Source organism: Mizuhopecten yessoensis, unplaced genomic scaffold, assembly GCF_002113885.1.
Source record: "Mizuhopecten yessoensis strain PY_sf001 unplaced genomic scaffold, ASM211388v2 scaffold11077, whole genome shotgun sequence".
NCBI lineage: Eukaryota > Metazoa > Mollusca > Bivalvia > Pectinida > Pectinidae > Mizuhopecten > Mizuhopecten yessoensis.
Window position 1 is genome coordinate 208,189 of NW_018408868.1, and position 20,101 is coordinate 228,289.

Consider the following 20,101-nt stretch of genomic DNA (forward strand, 5'->3'; position numbering starts at 1 on the left):
TAAGTTTTGGTAGTAGGAGATAAGTTTTGGTAGTAGGAGATAAGTTTTGGTAGTAGGATATTAGTTTTGGTAGTAGGTGATAAGATATGGTAGTAGGAGATAAGTTTTGGTAGTAGGAGGTAAGTTTTGGTAGTAGGAGATTAGTTTTGGTAGTAGGAGATAAGTTTTGGTAGTAGGAGATAAGTTTTGGTAATAGGAGATAAGTTTTGGAGATATTGATATACTGACACTGTTGTTGTGTCGCTGAATGACCTCCAGAAAGACTGTCGGTCTGTCCTGCATCATCCTGGTGAAGATCTGTAGGAGGTAACCATTCTCGTCAAAGTCTACCAAGATACGCAGTTTCTGTAGCTGTAATGACAAGTTTTCTCAGCGTCTCAAATACAACAAAAGCAAATAATAATCTTCCAAATTAACAAAAACAAAGGACTACATAAATTACATAACATATTGACATGGCGTCAGGAGGACAGAGCTTGGCACAGCTGCATGCTCATCGGGCTTGTGGGAAAAGCTATAATTCATTAACTAACATGACTTTTTTTCTGTAACACTTCCTAAATTCCCTGTTACACTATCTCAGTATAGGTTAAGGTTTCAATGTTCAAGTACTTTGATACTTCGTAGTAGTGTTGGAAATTGCTTCAAATTTCATTGTAACAGGAAAGAGAATAGTGTACGTGCTTCCACTGGGGACCGAACCCTCGATCTCCAGGTTCCTAGTCAGGCGCTCTACCACTGAGCTAAAGGGAAATTCCCTCTAGCTCGAAGCTAGAAGCCGATCTTAATCCTATGTACAATTAAAACCTGCCACACTACTCCCCCCTTTTTAAATGTGTTCGCCCTCGAAACCCACAAACCAGGTTCTAACTCCTTGTCACCACAGAGAAGGCCACGGACACAATTTGTAACAGGAAAGAGAATAGTGTGCTTCCACCAGAGATTGTACCCTCGATCTCCAGGTTCCTTGTTCGAACGCTCTACCACCGAGCTAAAGGGAAATTCCCTCTAGCTCGAAGCTAGAAGGCGACCGTAATCCTATATTGTACAATTAAAATCTGCCACATCATGATTATTCTTCTGACTTCACTCTTTTCAAACAATTGATAATTGATTATTGATTGATCATAAAATTAAACAAAACTAAATAGAGAAACATTCACCAGGATTCACAAAATGTAGTGGATACTTTTTAACTACCTAGCTATAGTCGGAAATGTTTGAATGCAGTTTATGGAAAAACTTACAGGTAAATAATTATTTAATCAATTTTCAAGTAAGCTCTCATTCTCTGACAATAACTCTTGAAAGTTTTAATGTTATAGTCAAACCGAGATCAACCCTAGAAGATTGATTAGTCATAGGCGAAGGTAAAACGACTGATCATTGATTGAATGAATTAGAACAACACTACTATCATTTCATTGTTACAGTACACTGATACAAGGACGTATAGGGTTTCACCGCTACTTCATGTTAATATGAAGTAGTACAGTGTTTCATTTACCCTTGCTTTGATACGGGGTACATGTAGAATGCATCCTCGATACTCCAGGCGTTACGCTCACTTACGCTCTCTTCACCACTGGAATATGTTATGACAAAATTGAAGGCTCAGTGTGCACCACGTAGTTGATGAGACAAGGAGACAAGTTTGATCTTTGAAGTACATGAAAAGAATCACGTGGTCACGTAACGGTTAACATTGACTGACTTTGAAATCAGGTGTCACTCCTCTGTAATCTTCAAAGAAACGGCATCAGTCTAGCGATTGATCAGGTGGTTTTTTACCCGAGACTTATCAATGTGCCTTCAATTTTGCTTCAACATATTCAAGGGGTGCAGAGAGCGTGAGTGAGTGTAACCCCTGGAGTATCGAGGATGGTGTAACCCCTGGAGTATCATCTCAAGGTTGATGTTGTATGGTGTTTCACTGTCACTCTACCTTGATACAAGGTAGTGATGTATTTATTGTTACACTACAAGACCTTCCCACATACACCCAGTACGTACAGTGTCCATGTTTTCGGTGACCTTGATGTTGGAGAGCTTTAATCTTTTCCTCAGGTTATCATAATACTTCGTAGGAATCTCCAGAAACTGCTGACCTCGAGCTTTCATACGCGTTACCTGGAAATGAATATGTCAATTCATTAAGCATGCCAGATATTTAAATGGAAAATTGGTTTAAGGCTAACTCGTCCTTTTTAAAAAATATATATATAAGTACATGTACATTGTAGCAAGAAGTGACTGTCACTGTCAAAGTATCATCTAAATGACAAAAATACTTTCATTCTGGAAAGATTATTCAAAGTTGCAATATCTTCTAAGTAACAGTAAAAAAAAAGGGGAAGACTTTTTAAGTTGAGAAAAGGGAAAATAGCATTACTCTCCATTGGGAATGGGGCAGACTATCCAGCCTCTGTGACCAGAATAAATGTCTTAAAAAACTAAACTAACTTGCAAATTAATTGTACTGAATTTACAGGTATACAGTAATCCAGTACTTATTATCAGTAGTAGATAAACAATATTTATATGTTTACCAATGAGCAATAAACAGCATAATTTTTCATTATTCCGACTTTGCGTATTGCAGAGTTATCTTCTCTTGTGAGCAGGTATGGATTGTTACGTCATTGGTTTGTGAGAGTAATGTCATCATTTTTTGAGAAAACGACGTAATTTTCTCACATGAACCAATGACGTAACAATCAATACCTGCTCCCAAGAGAAGATAACTCTGCAATACGCAAAGACGGAATAGACACTACACTAAAATGTTGAAATATAAATTCAGTTTGGAAAGTTTTTATTGATATGTTTGCCATTGCAATGATTAATCAAGCTCTTCATATAATTATCTGGAAAGTTTGCTGAACATCTGTAGACCTCATTTTTGTGTTTTGAATCGTAGACTTACCGTTTCTATGATATCGTTTGTGTTCATAGCTATATGCTGTACTCCAGCTCCACCATTGAAATCCACATATTCCTAGCAACAAACAACATAGTCAGAGGTTAGCAGAAAAGGAATAATCACCCAGACACGGTAATTATAGCGTGGTAATAAAATGTGTGTGATTTAATATTTGTATTCGTTTATATAGCTGGAAAGGTTTGAACTATCCACAGTCACATTATCTGTAGACTAAGACCAAATGACAAAAGAAAGTAGTGTGCTTTCACCTAGAGATCAAAGCTGCGTCCTGGCACTCCACTTATTGAGCTAAAAAAACAATTCCCTCTAGCCCAAAGCTAGAAGGCAACAATAATCGTTAGTACAATTAAATCTACCACACATATCTACAAATCAAACCTCGCATAATTAGGAGATCTGTAGAATGGTTTATCTGTTCAGTCGTTTCAAAGAAAGCATTTTCTCTGGTGGTTGAAAGTACTCTTTTTGCAATCGTTGTCGAGGTTTTCTTTACATTCATTGTGACACAGGACCTATGGATTTCAGTCATACATCAACAAGATTGTTCTAGAAATGACTTTGAAATCTCTATGGAAGACAGGAGATTAATAAAATCTTTCATCCCCTTGGGGGTGAGATAGGGGGATCTCAACCCAAGGGGGGAAGATTCTTAATTTGCCAAACACGAGGCTTTGCCGAGTGTTTGGCAACTTAAGAATCTTCCCCCCGAGGGTTGAGATCCCCCATCTCATCCCCGAGGGGGTGAATGATTATTTTTCTCTTACCCTGTTGTTCCTGTCCAAGTGTAAGACGAAGCATATTGTTTGTAAACAGGAACACGTGGATAGCGTATTAATATTATATGTATGCGTCAGATTGTTCACGCATCATATTTTAAACATTTTAAAATCAATCCAATCTTCTTTGATGTCAAATGTAAACACGACAAGGTTAGCAGACGAACTTGTGTATGTGTGTGACCACATAAAAGTAGTCCTTCTTCCGGGTCACATCAGTGACATCAGGTTTATTGTGGAGAACGTGCAAAGAGCACGTGTAGCTTGTCCCAACCCTAGGGTGAGTCAAGGAAACCTCACACCGGTAAAAGTAAGGATACATCTGTCCAGGGTAAGAGAAAAAATCATCTCTAAAAATGGTCTTTTTAATTTGGAATCAAACCCAGTAATCTGCATGAAAGTATGTACTCACACTGAAAGTCATTATCAAACCCTGCCCTGCTTACCACTCTTCCATACAGCCAGAGAGATTCATGTCTTTCTGAGTCTTTGTTACATATTAATTCTTTGTTTCAACCTAACACAGGTAAATATTAGGGTTAAGATATGTACCTGGATCTGACTCTTTCTCCTCCCTGAAGCCGGCTCATTGATTGGCATCTTGATGGTTTCCTCATAGTTAGTCACCACAATAGACCGTAGTGCGGAGTACTCCGTATGGATCTGTTTGTCATCCACTGACCAGAATCTGTGGAACATCAGATTTCTCTCATACCTATCAAACAAAAATAAAGGAAACTTTCTTTTTATCATACATTTATACAATTAATCTATATAAATTTAAGTTAACAAACCAGTTTTATTATTACATGTAATGTTTACTCAATGTTCAGTTTTTGGAGAGTGAAATGGTAGAAAGATTAGAAATAAAACAACCTACCATTCCGCCACGGACACCATGTCATCCTCTGGCTGGTTCCCCACGATGTGGTCAATGAAATTCAGGCCTGTCTTCGGACTGAAAATACAGAAAATATATAAATACCCTGACCAATACCCTCATCTGTAAGAGATTATACCGGGAAACTTTTGGCCCAGTCAAACTTTCGACCTTTGCCGGTAAAATACATATTTGCCTAATATGAATTTTGCCCTTCACATTTAACTAATATGTATGTTATGTTATTTACTTATATTCGCTGTAATGATGAATCTGCCCTCAAGTTAAAATTTCCCAATATACAGTAGCATAGGCAAACTAGGTCAATTACTAGTGACCATGTACAGTACATGTAGCTCAGTAGGTTAAAGTATCTGTTTAGAGTTTAGTTGTGCTTGATCGAAATTTCCGTCAGAACATTGCATTTTCCCCAAACCTGACACAATGCTATATAATGCAGTGAAACTACTGATGTTTTGATATAATGATGCATTACAGTATAAATTTACGAGTGTGATGACAATGAAATTTGATGGGACTGCATGCAACCTAGTACGAGACAGAACAGATATGTAAAATCCCCCTCCCTCCAAACCCTATTCCTTACCCATAATGGGATAAAAGTACAATTTTGTTAAATCATTTCTATTTACTAGAAAAAAACATTGTTTAAACAAATTAAAGCATGATATTGCTTAATACTATCGTAAGAAATATAGAAGTAACGGCAATGTTGCTGCTAGATGGTAAATTACAGGAGATATAGAAGCATGCAGTGACAATGTTGTCACGAGATCATAAATTACAGGAGATATAGAAGCATGCAGTGACAATGTTGTCACGAGACCATAACTTACAGGAGGTCACAGAGTGGGTCCTGGATAGTGATAGCGCGGTACCCCGGGAGGAAGGCGCCTTTATATTTAGATCTATCCACAAACGTATGTGTTGTATCTCCGTAGGTTTTCACCATGGCAAACTTCACAGTGCCTCCTTCGTCTGTTTCCTCCCACGGTTTCTTTACCACTATAGCACCACGCTCTATAGCTCTCTGTCAGAGGAGACAAATACTTAATTGAAATATCAGATTAATGTCAGAATCTACAAACCAAAAGACCACTATTTATCTCACAATCTTTTGTGTCAAATGACATCTTTTCTTGATTTTAACACATCATTGCTTCTATAATAAAGCAATAGAATCAAAAATGATTTATTTAAATCAATGCTTTAACAAGTATTAAAATACAAATTAATACAGATCCTTTAAACCTCACCTAAACTTCCTTAAAATAATCACAAATCTCCCATTGGCTCCAACAAAGAAGGATAAGCTTTAGTGCAGCATCAATGAGATAATATTGTAAGATATGCATTTTTTTCTGTTTTAAATGTTTTTCTAATTATTCACTAATTCAGAAAAAAAATCACACTAATTTTTAGTCAAATCTCACAAATAAAATCAATTAATCTCACTGCATGTACTTTGCACCAGAGAGTTATGACATAGGTGTGATGGATTTCGAACACAAATTTAGGATATTTTTGTTTTCAAGTTGGAAGATTAGGTTTTGTGTAGAGAGAAATGTTCACAACATCACAGCCTAGCGTTGCCTTATTTGTAATTATCGATATTTACCATATTATTAGGGAAAATATCCCATGAATAAAAATATTGCAGCCAATATCATTGTTTAATACCCGTCTTCCTATCTACAACTTCTGATAAATAAGTTGATAAAGTAGGTAACAACTTACAGTGAATATGGCGTCTAAATCTTCTACCTCAAACGCCACGTCCTTGACACTATCTCCATGTTTCACCAAATGTTCACCCATCTCTATAAATAAAGCAACAATGTTTAATAACAAACAGCATTTCAAGTGTACCTGATTTCCTGATGTAATAAATTGTACAAATGTATTACTATTGTTCCACTAAACTTTGTCCTTCCAATTTTTAAAATATGTTTGAACAGTGTCCAAATTGCCCTATTGTTCACCAGTTGTTCATCAGCAAAAGCTCTTTCTAAATTCACATTATTTTATGTTCAATCATTTATAAAACAAAAAATATATAAAAAATTACTGTCCAAGATATCTACAGTATAAACCAAATCTATCAGTTCTATTTTCAATGCAGTGGCAAAACTATTGGTACTATTAGTAGTAGATGAATATAGCAATGACACATACCCAGGAAAAAAGAATGTTTGGTCAAAACTGATAATCAAACAAATCCTAACTGTAATATATGACACTGAGAACTCATACTTGCCAACGCTCCCTATTTAGGAGGAAGACTTTTGGGCCCTTGAGTTTAGTATATCCAATCAGTGAAAGATCTAAAGGGTTATTTTGACTATAGGGAGCATATATCCATATTTTATCTATTATTTTAATTTTGAGCACACAGATTATCCTGCATTGAAAACTGCAAAGGTTGCAAAGCTTGGCAAGAATGAGTGATAAAAACAATACTGACTTGATGTTATCGAAGAACATCCAATTTGGAGCACCAAATAAAGGAGAGAAGAAATAAAACAAACACACACAGACCTTTTGGTTTGTGTGGCTGTAACATGGACTGGAACACAAACATTATCTTGTTCTGGCGCACGACATGAGCGGCAACTTCACGACTACCCGTCTCCAGACCTTTGTAGGCAAGTAGTTCAAATCCAAGTCTGGCGCAGTAGTGGGACGCTGCCTACAACATAAACACAAAGTAAGGGGATGCTGCCTGCAACATAAACACAAAGTAAGGGGACGCTGCCTACAACATAAATACACAGTAGAGGGATGCTGCCTATAACATAAACACAAAGTAAGGGGTCGCTGTCTATAACATAAACACAAAGTAAGGGGATGCTGTCTATAACATAAAGACACAGTAAGGGGTCGCTGCCTACAACATAAACACAAAGTAAGGGCACGCTGTCTATAACATAAACACAAAGTAAGGGGGCGCTGTCTATAACATAAACACAAAGTAAGGGGATGCTGTCTATAACATAAACACACAGTAAGGGGACGCTGCCTACAACATAAACACAAAGTAAGGTGATGCTGTCTATAACATAAACACAAAGTAAGGGGGCGCTGCCTATAACATAAACACAAAGTAAGGGGTCGCTGTCTATAACATAAACACAAAGTAAGGGGGCGCTGTCTATAACATAAATACACAGTAAGGGGTCGCTGCCTACAACATAAACACAAAGTAAGGGGATGTTGTAGGCAGCATCCCCTTACTTTGTGTTTATGTTGTAGGAAGCGACCCCTTACTGTGTATTTATGTTATAGACAGCATCCCGTTACTTTGTGTTTATGTTATAGGCAGCGTCCCCTTACTGTGTATTTATGTTATAGACAGTAAGGGGACGCTGCCTATAACATAAACACAAAGTAAGGGGACGCTGTCTATAACATAAACACAAAGTAAGGCGACGCTGCCTATAACATAAACACAAAGTAAGGGGTCGCTGTCTATAACATAAACACAAAGTAAGGGGACGCTGCCTACAACATAACCACAAAGTAAGGGGATGCTGTCTATAACATAAATACACAGTAGTGGGACGCTGCCTACAACATAAACACAAAGTAAGGTGATGCTGTCTATAACATAAACACAAAGTAAGGGGATGCTGTCTATAACTTAAATACACAGTAAGGGGACGCTGCCTACAACATAAACGCAAAGTAAGGGGACGCTGTCTATAACATAAACACAAAGTAAGGCGACGCTGCCTACAACATAAACACAAAGTAAGGCGACGCTGCCTACAACATAAACACAAAGTAAGGTGATGCTGTCTATAACATAAACACAAAGTAAGGGGACGCTGTCTATAACATAAATACACAGTAAGGGGACGCTGCCTACAACATAAACACAAAGTAAGGGGAAGCTGTCTATAACATAAATACACAGTAAGGGGACGCTGCCTATAACATAAACACAAAGTAAGGGGATGCTGTCTATAACATAAATACACAGTAAGGGGTCGCTGCCTACAACATAAACACAAAGTAAGGGGAAGCTGTCTATAACATAAATACACAGTAAGGGGTCGCTGCCTACAACATAAACACAAAGTAAGGGGATGCTGTCTATAACATAAATACACAGTAAGGGGACGCTGCCTACAACATAAACACAAAGTAAGGGGTCGCTGCCTACAACATAAACACAAAGTAAGGGGATGCTGTCTATAACATAAACACAAAGTAAGGGGGCGCTCTCTATAACATAAATACACAGTAAGGGGATGCTGCCTACAACATAAACACAAAGTAAGGGGACGCTGACAATAACATAAATACACGGTAGTGGGACGCTGCCTACAACATAAATACACAGTAGTGGGACCCTGCCTACAACATAAACACAAAGCAAGGGGACACTGCCTACAACATAAATACACAGTAGAGGGACGCTGCCTACAACATAAACACAAAGTAAGGGGACGCTGTCTATAACATAAATGCACAGTAAGGGGTCGCTGCCTACAACATAAACACAAAGTAAGGGGACGCTGTCAATAACATAAATACACGGTAGTGGGACGCTGCCTACAACATAAATACACAGTAGTGGGACACTGCCTACAACATAAACACAAAGCAAGGGGACACTGCCTACAACATAAATACACAGTAGTGGGACGCTGCCTACAACATAAATACACAGTAGTGGGACACTGCCTACAACATAACTACACAGTAGTGGGACACTGTCTACAACATAAACACAAAGTAAGGGGGCGCTGTCTATAACATAAATACACAGTAGTGGGACGGTGCCTACAACATAACGACACAGTAATGGGACGCTGTCTATAACATAAATACACAGTAAGGGGTCGCTGCCTACAACATAAACACAAAGTAAGGGGATGCTGTCTATAACATAAATACACAGTAAGGGGACGCTGCCTATAACATCAATACACAGTAGTGGGACACTGTCTACAACATAAACACAAAGTAAGGGGACACTGTCTATAACATAAACCCAAAGTACGGGGGCGCTGTCTACAACATAAATACACAGTAGAGGGATGCTGCCTATAACATAAACACAAAGTAAGGGGCCGCTGCCTACAACATAAATACACAGTAGTGGGACACTTCCTACAACATAACTACACAGTAGTGGGACACTGTCTATAACATAAACACAAAGTAAGGGGACGCTGTCTATAACATAAACACAAAGTAAGGGGATGCTGCCTACAACATATATACACAGTAGTGGGACACTGCCTACAACATAACTACTCAGTAGTTGGACACTGTCTACAACATAAACACAAAGTAAGGGGACACTGTCTATAACATAAACCCAAAGTACGGGGGCGCTGTCTACAACATAAATACACAGTAGAGGGATGCTGCCTATAACATAAACACAAAGTAGGGGGACGCTGCCTACAACATAAATACACAGTAGCGGGACACTGCCTACAACATAACTACACAGTAATGGGACGCTGTCTATAACATAAATACACAGTAAGGGGACGCTGCCTATAACATCAATACACAGTAGTGGGACACTGTCTACAACATAAACACAAAGTAAGGGGTCGCTGTCTATAACATAAATACACAGTAGTGGGACGGTGCCTACAACATAACGACACAGTAATGGGACGCTGTCTATAACATAAATACACAGTAAGGGGTCGCTGCCTACAACATAAACACAAAGTAAGGGGACGCTGTCTATAACATAAATACACAGTAGTGGGACGCTGTCTATAACATAAACACAAAGTAAGGGGATGCTGCCTACAACATATATACACAGTAGTGGGACGCTGCCTACAACATAAACACAAAGTAAGGGGACGCTGCCTACAACATAAATACACAGTAGAGGGATGCTGCCTATAACATAAACACAAAGTAAGGGGACGCTGCCTACAACATAAATACACAGTAGCGGGACACTGCCTACAACATAACTACACAGTAATGGGACGCTGTCTATAACATAAATACACAGTAAGGGGACGCTGCCTATAACATCAATACACAGTAGTGGGACACTGTCTACAACATAAATACACAGTAATGGGACGCTGCCTATAACATAAATACACAGTAATGGGACACTGCCTACAACATAAATACACAGTAGAGGGACGCTGCCTATAACATAAATACACAGTGGTGGGACACTACCTACAACATAAATACACAGTAGTGGGACACTGCCTATAACATAAATACACAGTAATGGGACACTGCCTACAACATAAATACACAGTAGAGGGACGCTGTATACAACATAAATACACAGTAGTGGGACGTTGCCTACAACATAAACACAAAGTAATGGGACACTGTCTACAACATAAATACAGTAATGGGACACTGCCCACTACATAAAATATAAACTTGATATGTACAATGTACATGTATTTGTTGTTTTAAATTTTAATTGTTTTTCTGTTGGGAAATTTTGATTATATCACAAACCCTCTCCGTTTGTTTTTGTTTTTTAAATGAAACTCTTAATATAAAAAGCAAAAATTCAAAAACAAACTCAAACATGACATATTTGGAATACACATTCAGATGATATCTGGAGGCCCTCAGTATGAGAATATGACATATATATATACATTATGTAGATATATGAACTTGCTACTGTCTCTGTTACTGCCCTTTATGACCCCAGTCTATATAGTGACATATACCACTGCCAATGACAGACACACCTGTTAGAGTGTTAACTGTTGTACATTGTAGATTACACACAGTAGGTCATAGCATAACAGCTGCATAGTGGCTTTGTAGACAACACTTTGCAACTCACTAGGTAGATAAATGGATATTTCTCTGTTTTGTTACCATTTTAATAGAATAAATTTAAAATTTGGCTAATATCTTGTATTATAATCAGGCTACAATTATATACTTCTGGAATGATTTAAGGTCTGTTTCTGTATCTCATCTTTATTCATATCCATAATGTGTACGTATATATGTTCTATAAATAAAGCACTTAAAACCAGACTTACCTGCTTGGCATTTCCAACCCAGAAAGTGATATGATCGAAGCTGACAAATCTGCCTGATTCAGGCTGAAAATATAATTAGTTTTTATATATTATATACATTGTAATGTCAAGGACATGTTATTTTATTACACTGACATTGCCTGTTTGGCAACAGGTGCCCCTGTTCTTATCACACACACACCATCCTAACTTGATTATTATCATTAAAAACCCCCACCTGTAAACAAATAAAAAATAATTGTTTAGTATTTGAGATATCAAGTTATTAACATAATAAGAATTTTATGTATTTATAATTTTCTGAAATATTTCTCATACTATATGTTGTTTTATAATTTCGCTATGGTGCTTGCTTGTTGTGTAGCGTGCTTGAGGTGATTCAGTAAACTTTTATACTTTGTTATATTAGCATATATATATAGCCATGTGCTTTTAGTCATCTAACAGATTTGCATGAAATTTGTGCTTGCTCTAATCTATGTGCTTTTAATTAATTTGTATAATCAATTTAATACTTAGCAATAGTAGTTTTATATCTTTATTACCTTGCTGTGATAATTTTTTCTTATGTTTTGTCGTAATAAAAACTTTTCAGAGCTAATGTTTCTGTTCAATACGGCTATAAATAAAATATCTTGCACCTTGTAAAAACATGAAATATAAAAACTGCATACCATCAGGGATGTGTAGTGGACTGCGCATCCCTGATACCATGAATGATAATAAGGTAGCAGAGTACAGTAGCGTACGGTGGCCATGGGTGATATTTTTATACAATGAATAACCTCTGTAATATAACATGTATCAAAGTTTAAAAAAAAAATCAGCACTAAAATTGGCATATACATGAGGAAGTGGACTATGTGGGCTTCATAATTTAAAAAAAAGAAAAGTCGAATTTGGTTTGAGACTACAATTTTCGGCATTTACGAATCTGTGTCTACACAACAAAAGCTAGCTTTTCAGGTAGTCTATTTTTGTACTCAGCACATGTGTAAATATTGTGAAAAATCCACCGGAATGACCTATGCTAAAACGTGAGTATTTCTGTTACCGAGTAGGCGATATTTAATTTCAAACAGGTTTTAAGAAAAACAATTCTACTTGCGGGGGTCAAATTCTGGGTTAAAAATCATGATTTTTTGCATATTTTGGTGTTTTTTGATATGGTAACCATGGTTTTCAGAAGTCCCAAATCTGGGGAAATTGCTTTTTGAAAAAAAAAAATGTTCTTCTAAAAAACACCTATTAAACATGTAGTTTATAAATATATATATATATGTAGGTGTGTTGTGCAGGATGAATCCGCTATCCATGTTTATCCGAGAGATGCCCTTTATTTTTAGGGTCAAGCCATTTCTACTGTACTCTGCCACCTAAGACAAACACATGGAACAAGGGAAACAACTCTCACAAAATATGCGACACTTGTCTACGTGTCGGTTTCTGTAATATAGATTCAACAGATTATTGTACGTACGTTTTGGATATCAAAGTAACAAAGTATAACAATATTCTAAACATCTAATCACTGTTGTCATTCCGTAAAACTAGCACGAGAAAACGTCCTTGTCCTGCGTCTTCTGTGTCCTGCGGGTTTGGAGGTTTTAGGTCAATTTACTGTAGACTGGAATTTGTTGTGTAGACTTACCTTTTCACCTTTGTCTGTATACGTCGTCTGAAAGAGATTAACACGAGATGATTAGTATTTTAAAATAAACTTCATGATCAATTCGCGTTTCATTAACAAACAGTGTAGAAGTCAACACTCACCATCTTGTCCTTGAACGTGTTATTGTTACTGTTTGTAACAAGGAATTTGATTGGTTCATTTTTATTGACACACCTCCAATTTTACTTATAGCAGTTAGCGTTACAAAGTAATATTTCGCATACCCCCACTACAGGATCATACACACACATTCCAATTTCAGCATTAGCATTCCCGGCTATATCTTATCATCGTCCCAAGTGGGATGATGCCCACCACCTAATAAAATCGGCGTGTGTAAGAAGTGTTTTGGTCCAGTCGGAACTCCTCGCATGTGATCCAACATATTTCTACTGATTTTAGGATGGGGGATAGATAACTCCTCCGGCATTGACGGAAATATATTTTCCGTCATTGATAATTTAGTGGGACGATAGTAAGAGTAGTATATAGAGCAATGATATGTAGTGGGACGATGGTAAGAGTAGGATATAGAGGGTCGATAGCGAGTTGTGTACTTGGTGTACTTTCGTTTTTGTCACGACTTTCCTACACTATGAAAGGGTTTTCTTTGGGGATTGCCACAATCAAAAAAGGGGCTATGAATATTTTTTGGGGAAACATAAATAAATGATAGTTTTCTGTTGCTATTTTAGTGGGACGATGGTAAGAGTAGTATATAGAGCGTTGATCTGCTGGGACGATAGTAACAGTAGGATATAGAGGGCCGATAGCGAGTTGTGTACTTGGCGTTCTTTCATTTTTGTCATGACTTTCCTACACTATGAAAGGGCTTTCTTTGGGGATTGCCACAATCAAAAAAGGGGCTAGGAATATTTTTGGGGAAAACATAAATAAATGATAGTTTTCTGTTGCTAATTTAGTGGGACGATGGTAAGAGTAGTATATAGAGCGGTGATCTGCTGGGACGATAGTAAGAGTAGGATTTAGAGCGTTGGCAAGTGCGTTATATCTAGGTTTCGTTTGGAGTAGGAACAAATGTGGATGGACGTGCTTTTCCACGATCTGAACAATTTCTTTCGAAGGAGACACATATTTTTAAATGTTTATATAGTGTTCATTCCGTTTAGAGGGGGGTTTGGATGTTGCAGAGGATGCGGCCTAGTGTGCGTTTTTCGTTACCCACCTTTAAACTCGGAACGTAATATACAATATTTGTATGATTATGCATTGCGATCCAGGTGTTAATGTAATGTAAGAGACGTATTTGTCATAATCATGTCATGTGTTTGTTACGTTTTATGAATGATATTAATATGGATTTGGCGATGTGACAGCACCTTCAAATATTGCGCAGTTGTTCATTAAAGTGCCATACACCTGGAGTTCGAGCCTCAGTCAGGACACGAGTCAAAAATTGTGTTCAATACAGTGAAAACATTACTGCAAAATGTCAAGTCTTCTTTTGTCAGCGTAGTTACATATACTTAATATACATAAGGTATAAATGGAAAGACTTTCTTTTCTATCATCCACTCATAATTTTTGTTATTATTTGTCCAAAAACATTACACATGACGGAATGAAGCTACGTACATACATACGTAATTATACATTTGCAAGGAACAATAGATGGTACATCTGCACGTTCATTGTTTGAATGGATTTAGGTGAAAATGGAAGTCTTGCCGTAATTACAAAGTCTTTTTTTAATGAAGTACAAGAAAAAGTCCGCAAGACTGATATTTATTCGCCACATCATTGTAATTCAATTATAACGAGACAATTACAATCAGCTGTATTCACAACAAGTGTCCAACACACAAATTACAAAAATCACCAATAGCATGCGTTTCAGTGTCATACACTCAATAGGAAAAATTATGCATGCATGCGATTTTCCACGATCTGAAGGATCAATGTTTGTGAAAATCGGCGGTATAGGGGTTACAGATTAGCGTCACGTGTTGTATTTCAGTGTTGGGAATGGGTGAAATAGTACCAATGGTCACTTTAGAAAATAGAATCTTCTTCATGCACACTTTTGTCCTTCATGATTTTTGCATATCATTATAATTACCACGCATAAACGTCGCGAAAATGTGTTCAATCAGCACTTTTCAAACATGAATCGAAACGCTCAACAGCAAGAAAAATGGTTTCTAATCCAGGATTTGATTGGCCCCGCCCGATTATGGCCAATCACAATTCGACGCCTGTTTTGGACACAAAATATAAGACATTTTCAACGAATAATCATAGTATCATTCGCATGGGTTAACGGATTGAACCCGGACCTCCTCATAGACTGGGCAATTTTTATGGGATTGTTGAGGGACGACAGCGCCAAGCGCCATCTGGTCGCGTTATTTCGCTTGTTCGAGGAGGGGAGATATAGTCGCGGTTTATATGCCTACAACATTAGTAACAATAGGTACGAGTACCTGAACGGGGAGCCAAGAATTTACCAGCACTCCAGTGCGAGACGGTATGTATATATGTATTTTTGGTAGTTTAATTGATTTTTTTTGTTTGATTTAATTTGAAATTTGAAGTGTGTCAAATATTTAAAGTTAAAGAGAAAGTTGGATCCAATTCCACGGAGTGAACCCAAATACTTGTAAAGCAATAAAGTTAAACAACACTCATATTTTCTATTGTAGGTCATGAGTTCACGGCAGACCGGCGACAGAAGCTATGGGCATTTTCGTCAGAGGGCAAGCGACGTCCGAAATATCACTTTCGGAGATTTCAGCAATCCTTGGAATTGTTTCGCCCTTTTTCTTCTTGGAAATGAACATGTCTCTTAGACTGGTGTCAAAGGAATGGACTGTTGTTATCAAACCTATTCTGTCCGAAATGTAATTCTGAGTGCTACCACGCGAAGAGAGCGAATAAAGTTGATGGTATGACGTGGAGATGTAAAAAAAAATAATTCACACGAGTTTTCCAACAGGAAATTTTCTTTTTTTGAAGCGTCCAAATTAGATATTCGTGACATTTTGGAATTCATAAGAAAGTTTCTGGATGGCCACACATTGTTCAAATCTGCTGCTCTCGCAGGAATAAATTACAAAAAGACCGCTGTGGATTGGGCGTCTTTCATTCGAGAGCTATTCAAGGAGTATGTTCATCTCCAATACCAAAATACTAAACTTGAAGGAATCGTAGAGATCGATGAGTCGTTGTTCGGGAAAAAATGCAAATATAACCGGGGAAATAGACAAAGTGGTGTCCGTGTTTGGATAGTTGGTTTAGTCGAACGAGGGTCCAACAAACTTCTCTTATATCCGGTGTCAAACCGTAATAGCTATAGCGATACATTAGAAACAATCATCGAAAGACACGTGCAGGCACGCTCTACTATCTACACAGACAGTTGGCGAGGGTATGACCACCTCAATGCCCTGGGGTACAAGCACTTTTCCCTCATTCACAAAATCCAGTTTAAAAAGTCTTACAAGAACGTGGAAACCGCCGAAATCATTGAGGTTAACACAAACACTATCGAGGGTGCATGGAAACACGCTAAGGATCACTTCCGCAAGATTAATGGGACCTCCATTTCTAATTTTGAAAGCCATTTATGCGAAATCATATGGCGTAACCATTTCCAAAATGAAAACAAGTACAGTGCATTTTTTCGCCTCGTACAAACGGTATTCACTCTTGACAAACCACCCCAGTATTCCTACACATCTCCTCTCTTTGACACGTGGCTCACGGCGTCCCAAAATCACAGCAACACAACCATTTCACGTGTTGACGAAGATATTGAGCTGTCAGATTACGATGCTGACGATATAGTGAATCCGCGCGAATCGTCACTGGAGCGGCCATGTCATCTTCCTGTCAGGTCTGTAGTACCAACATCATGTGTAGCACAAATTCCGCCTCCGTCTGTGCGTATTGCAGCACCTCAACCTTCCAGCTCTGGTGAATCGGGTGCACGCCCTAATACAAGACAAAAAAACAAATATCCTATAAATTATGAACCCGTACTAGAACCTCGTACAGAAGTACGTGAACGACGCAACCCGAGATCAGTGGGACCCAAATCTTCAACACCAAAACATCAGTATGTCACGAGGAGTAAACGTGTGGTGAAAAAACCCGACAAACAATCGTTTTTACAGTGGTCGTCTGACGACGATGATTTCAAACTGTGAAAATATAGAGTTAATCCGTTCTCCGTAATCTTTGCACTTGAATATGCATTTAGTAATATCAAACACATAATATAAAATTAAATTTGTCATCTTACCTTCTCAGTTATGGGTTGTTTTTTGTATAAATTTGCTTGCTACCACACATGCGTCCACATCGCCCGATAACTGTCTATGGAATGGAATGGGGATTGCCACAATCAAAAAAGGGGCTAGGAATATTTTTTGGGAAAACATAAATAAATGATAGTTTTCTGTTGCTAATTTAGTGGGACGATGGTAAGAGTAGTATATAGAGCGTTGATCACTAAAATATGTAGGCTATATATTCACAACGGAATGAATCGCGTAAGAAACCATGCATTTGTTGTGCCCCTTGTAAGAACGGAGGAGTTATTTCCCTTATAATGGTTGGCAATTATGATGGATAAACCCCGAGGAGTTCCGAAACAAATACAAATTGTATTATTTCATAATTTTTGGAAACGCAATTGAAATGATCCCAAATGGGACGATGGTAAGATATAGCCGCACTCCCAATCAAGCTTGGTCACATACACAGTGGGGTTGTATTAGATTAATTAAAGCTGTGTTTTAGTTTTAGTTTAAACATATTTTATTGCCAAGCGAATGGATTGGGCACAAGCTATTAAACTTATATTAATCCCTTTCCCAGCAAATGAACAGCATATATTTACAATAGTACAAGATAGCAGACTTAATTAATATGCATATATACACTATTTCATTTTTAAATGCTTTAATTTATAAATTGAAATTATAAGAGAGGTCGAGAGACACAGAGAGAGGGGGGAGGGGAGGGAGAGGGGGGGGGGGGGGCTTATAGGCCGAAATTAGAATACATACATCAAGAATATGTGCCTCTAAAACAACAGATAGTGAAAAAAATGCATATCGGACCATGTGGTTGTTTTTTCTCCATGCAAACGGAACTAGCGATATTCAATTCGCTGTTCACAACTTTCTGCTGTTCATCACATCCCTATCATACAACCATCCTCCTGTTCGTTCCATGCTTTCTGGTATTTCCGTTTCTACTAGTCCGTATGCACAGAGAAAAAACAAGCACATTTTACTAATTTGTTACTATCAATCATTTTCATCATTTCCGATACAATGGTTCAATTGAGAGCGAGTGAGTGAGAGGACAGGGGTCGGGGGTAAGGGAGTGTTACTAGAATCTGTTAGACTTAGAGTCACGAATGTATTGTTAGTATGCATGACGATGTAGGCGGAAGACCGTTTGCCAGTATTGTGGTCGTGAAGGTCACGAGGACTAAGCTTAAGGCGACTGTGAGATTGCCAACCTGCGTTGTGTCAATTGTGAGGGAAAGCATGGAATCGCGAAAGAGAGATAATGACGGTCAAATATACCCGGAATGTCTCCTTTCCCGAGGCTAGAAGGATAGTGGAGAGCACAGACGTAACTGCACCGTCATATGCACAGGTGACTAAAGTCCGGTTGCCGGTTGACAGTGTTGCAATCAAAGATGCTTCAGTTCAAATATCTGAGGACAGACCTGCCTGGGGCTCACAAGTCTCACAAGGCCAACAGAACTTGAGAATCCTCAAGGGAGATCCATCCCTTTTCACGACCAAAACGAAAACCAATAAATCTTACAAACAACCAAAAACGACGCCACCATTAACAGTCAATGTTTCAAAAAACCCTTCCTCTTCAGGAGAAAATCATCCAAAACTTGGCCCATCTAGGGGACATATGCGTTTGCAGCGATCTCGCTCACTTTCCTCTGTACCTCGATTCCAACTGAGGTCAGAGGCAATAGCACCAACCAACAGACCTAAGAAAACAAAGAAATAGTCAGGGGCAAATATGATTGGCCCGATCTAAATGTCACATGTGGCAAATGATCAGAGGACCCGACAAACAGGATTAAATGTCCTACTGGATCTCGATGATGAGATGGAGACGAATGCCTTAACGCTTCGTGATTCGACTCCATCGAAATCCAGTCTAAATAGGAAAAAAATGAACAATACAATTATCCAATGAAATCCGCGGATTAAAGGCAAAAATATCAGAATCTACCAAAAGAATTTAAACCCGCCACTTTTTGTCTACAAGAAATCATGCTCAAAAACCTAATCACTATTATAAATTTCTCACTCTACAATAACATTCCAAGTGTAGGTAGCAGAGGAGTAGGTGGTGCAGCTGTAGCTGTCTATAAAAAATATTCCTCCCAGACTGTGCAACATTACACAGACAAATAACCGTCTGTTCAATTAATCTTCCTCCGAGTATTGTTTTCACTTGTGAGCAACTCAATAACATCGTCTCCCAACCCCCAACACCATTCCTAATCCTCGGTGATTTTAATGGTCATAATAGCAACACAGACGAGAGAGGAAGACGTATTGAGGAATTTGCAACCTGCTACAGGCTCTCGTAACCACATTTATCTGTCATTATGCCATCCTTCCATTCTACTAGATTATGACTTGAAGGTAAATAATGATCTTTGTAGGAGTGACCACTTCCCATTTTTCTTAAGAATATTGGGACTCCTCTTGATGACCCTCTACCTCGATGGAATGTGCACAAAGCAGATTGGGGTCCAATTCCAACAAATGTGCAACGAGC

General features: G+C 38.2%; 1 protein-coding gene and 1 pseudogene across 1 annotated transcript in view; one reads left to right on the forward strand and one right to left on the reverse strand.

Moving 5' to 3' along the window:
* The window catches only part of LOC110465438 (4-hydroxyphenylpyruvate dioxygenase-like), a 21,944-nt gene extending 8,454 nt beyond the window's left edge, over window positions 1-13,490 (reverse strand). Inside the window, exons 1-11 of the mRNA XM_021521241.1 lie at window positions 13,411-13,490; window positions 13,289-13,315; window positions 11,638-11,700; window positions 7,160-7,310; window positions 6,359-6,441; window positions 5,458-5,651; window positions 4,601-4,678; window positions 4,273-4,435; window positions 2,927-2,998; window positions 2,014-2,130; window positions 229-351 (exon numbers count right to left, since the gene is read on the reverse strand). Coding sequence (XP_021376916.1) covers window positions 229-351; window positions 2,014-2,130; window positions 2,927-2,998; window positions 4,273-4,435; window positions 4,601-4,678; window positions 5,458-5,651; window positions 6,359-6,441; window positions 7,160-7,310; window positions 11,638-11,700; window positions 13,289-13,315; window positions 13,411-13,413 — 1,074 coding nt within the window. The 5' untranslated portion in view covers window positions 13,414-13,490. The remainder of the gene's footprint in view (window positions 1-228; window positions 352-2,013; window positions 2,131-2,926; window positions 2,999-4,272; window positions 4,436-4,600; window positions 4,679-5,457; window positions 5,652-6,358; window positions 6,442-7,159; window positions 7,311-11,637; window positions 11,701-13,288; window positions 13,316-13,410) is intronic.
* A 2,485-nt stretch (window positions 13,491-15,975) lies between these two features.
* Window positions 15,976-17,478, forward strand: LOC110465439 (annotated as a pseudogene).
* The last annotated feature ends 2,623 nt before the right edge of the window (window positions 17,479-20,101 follow it).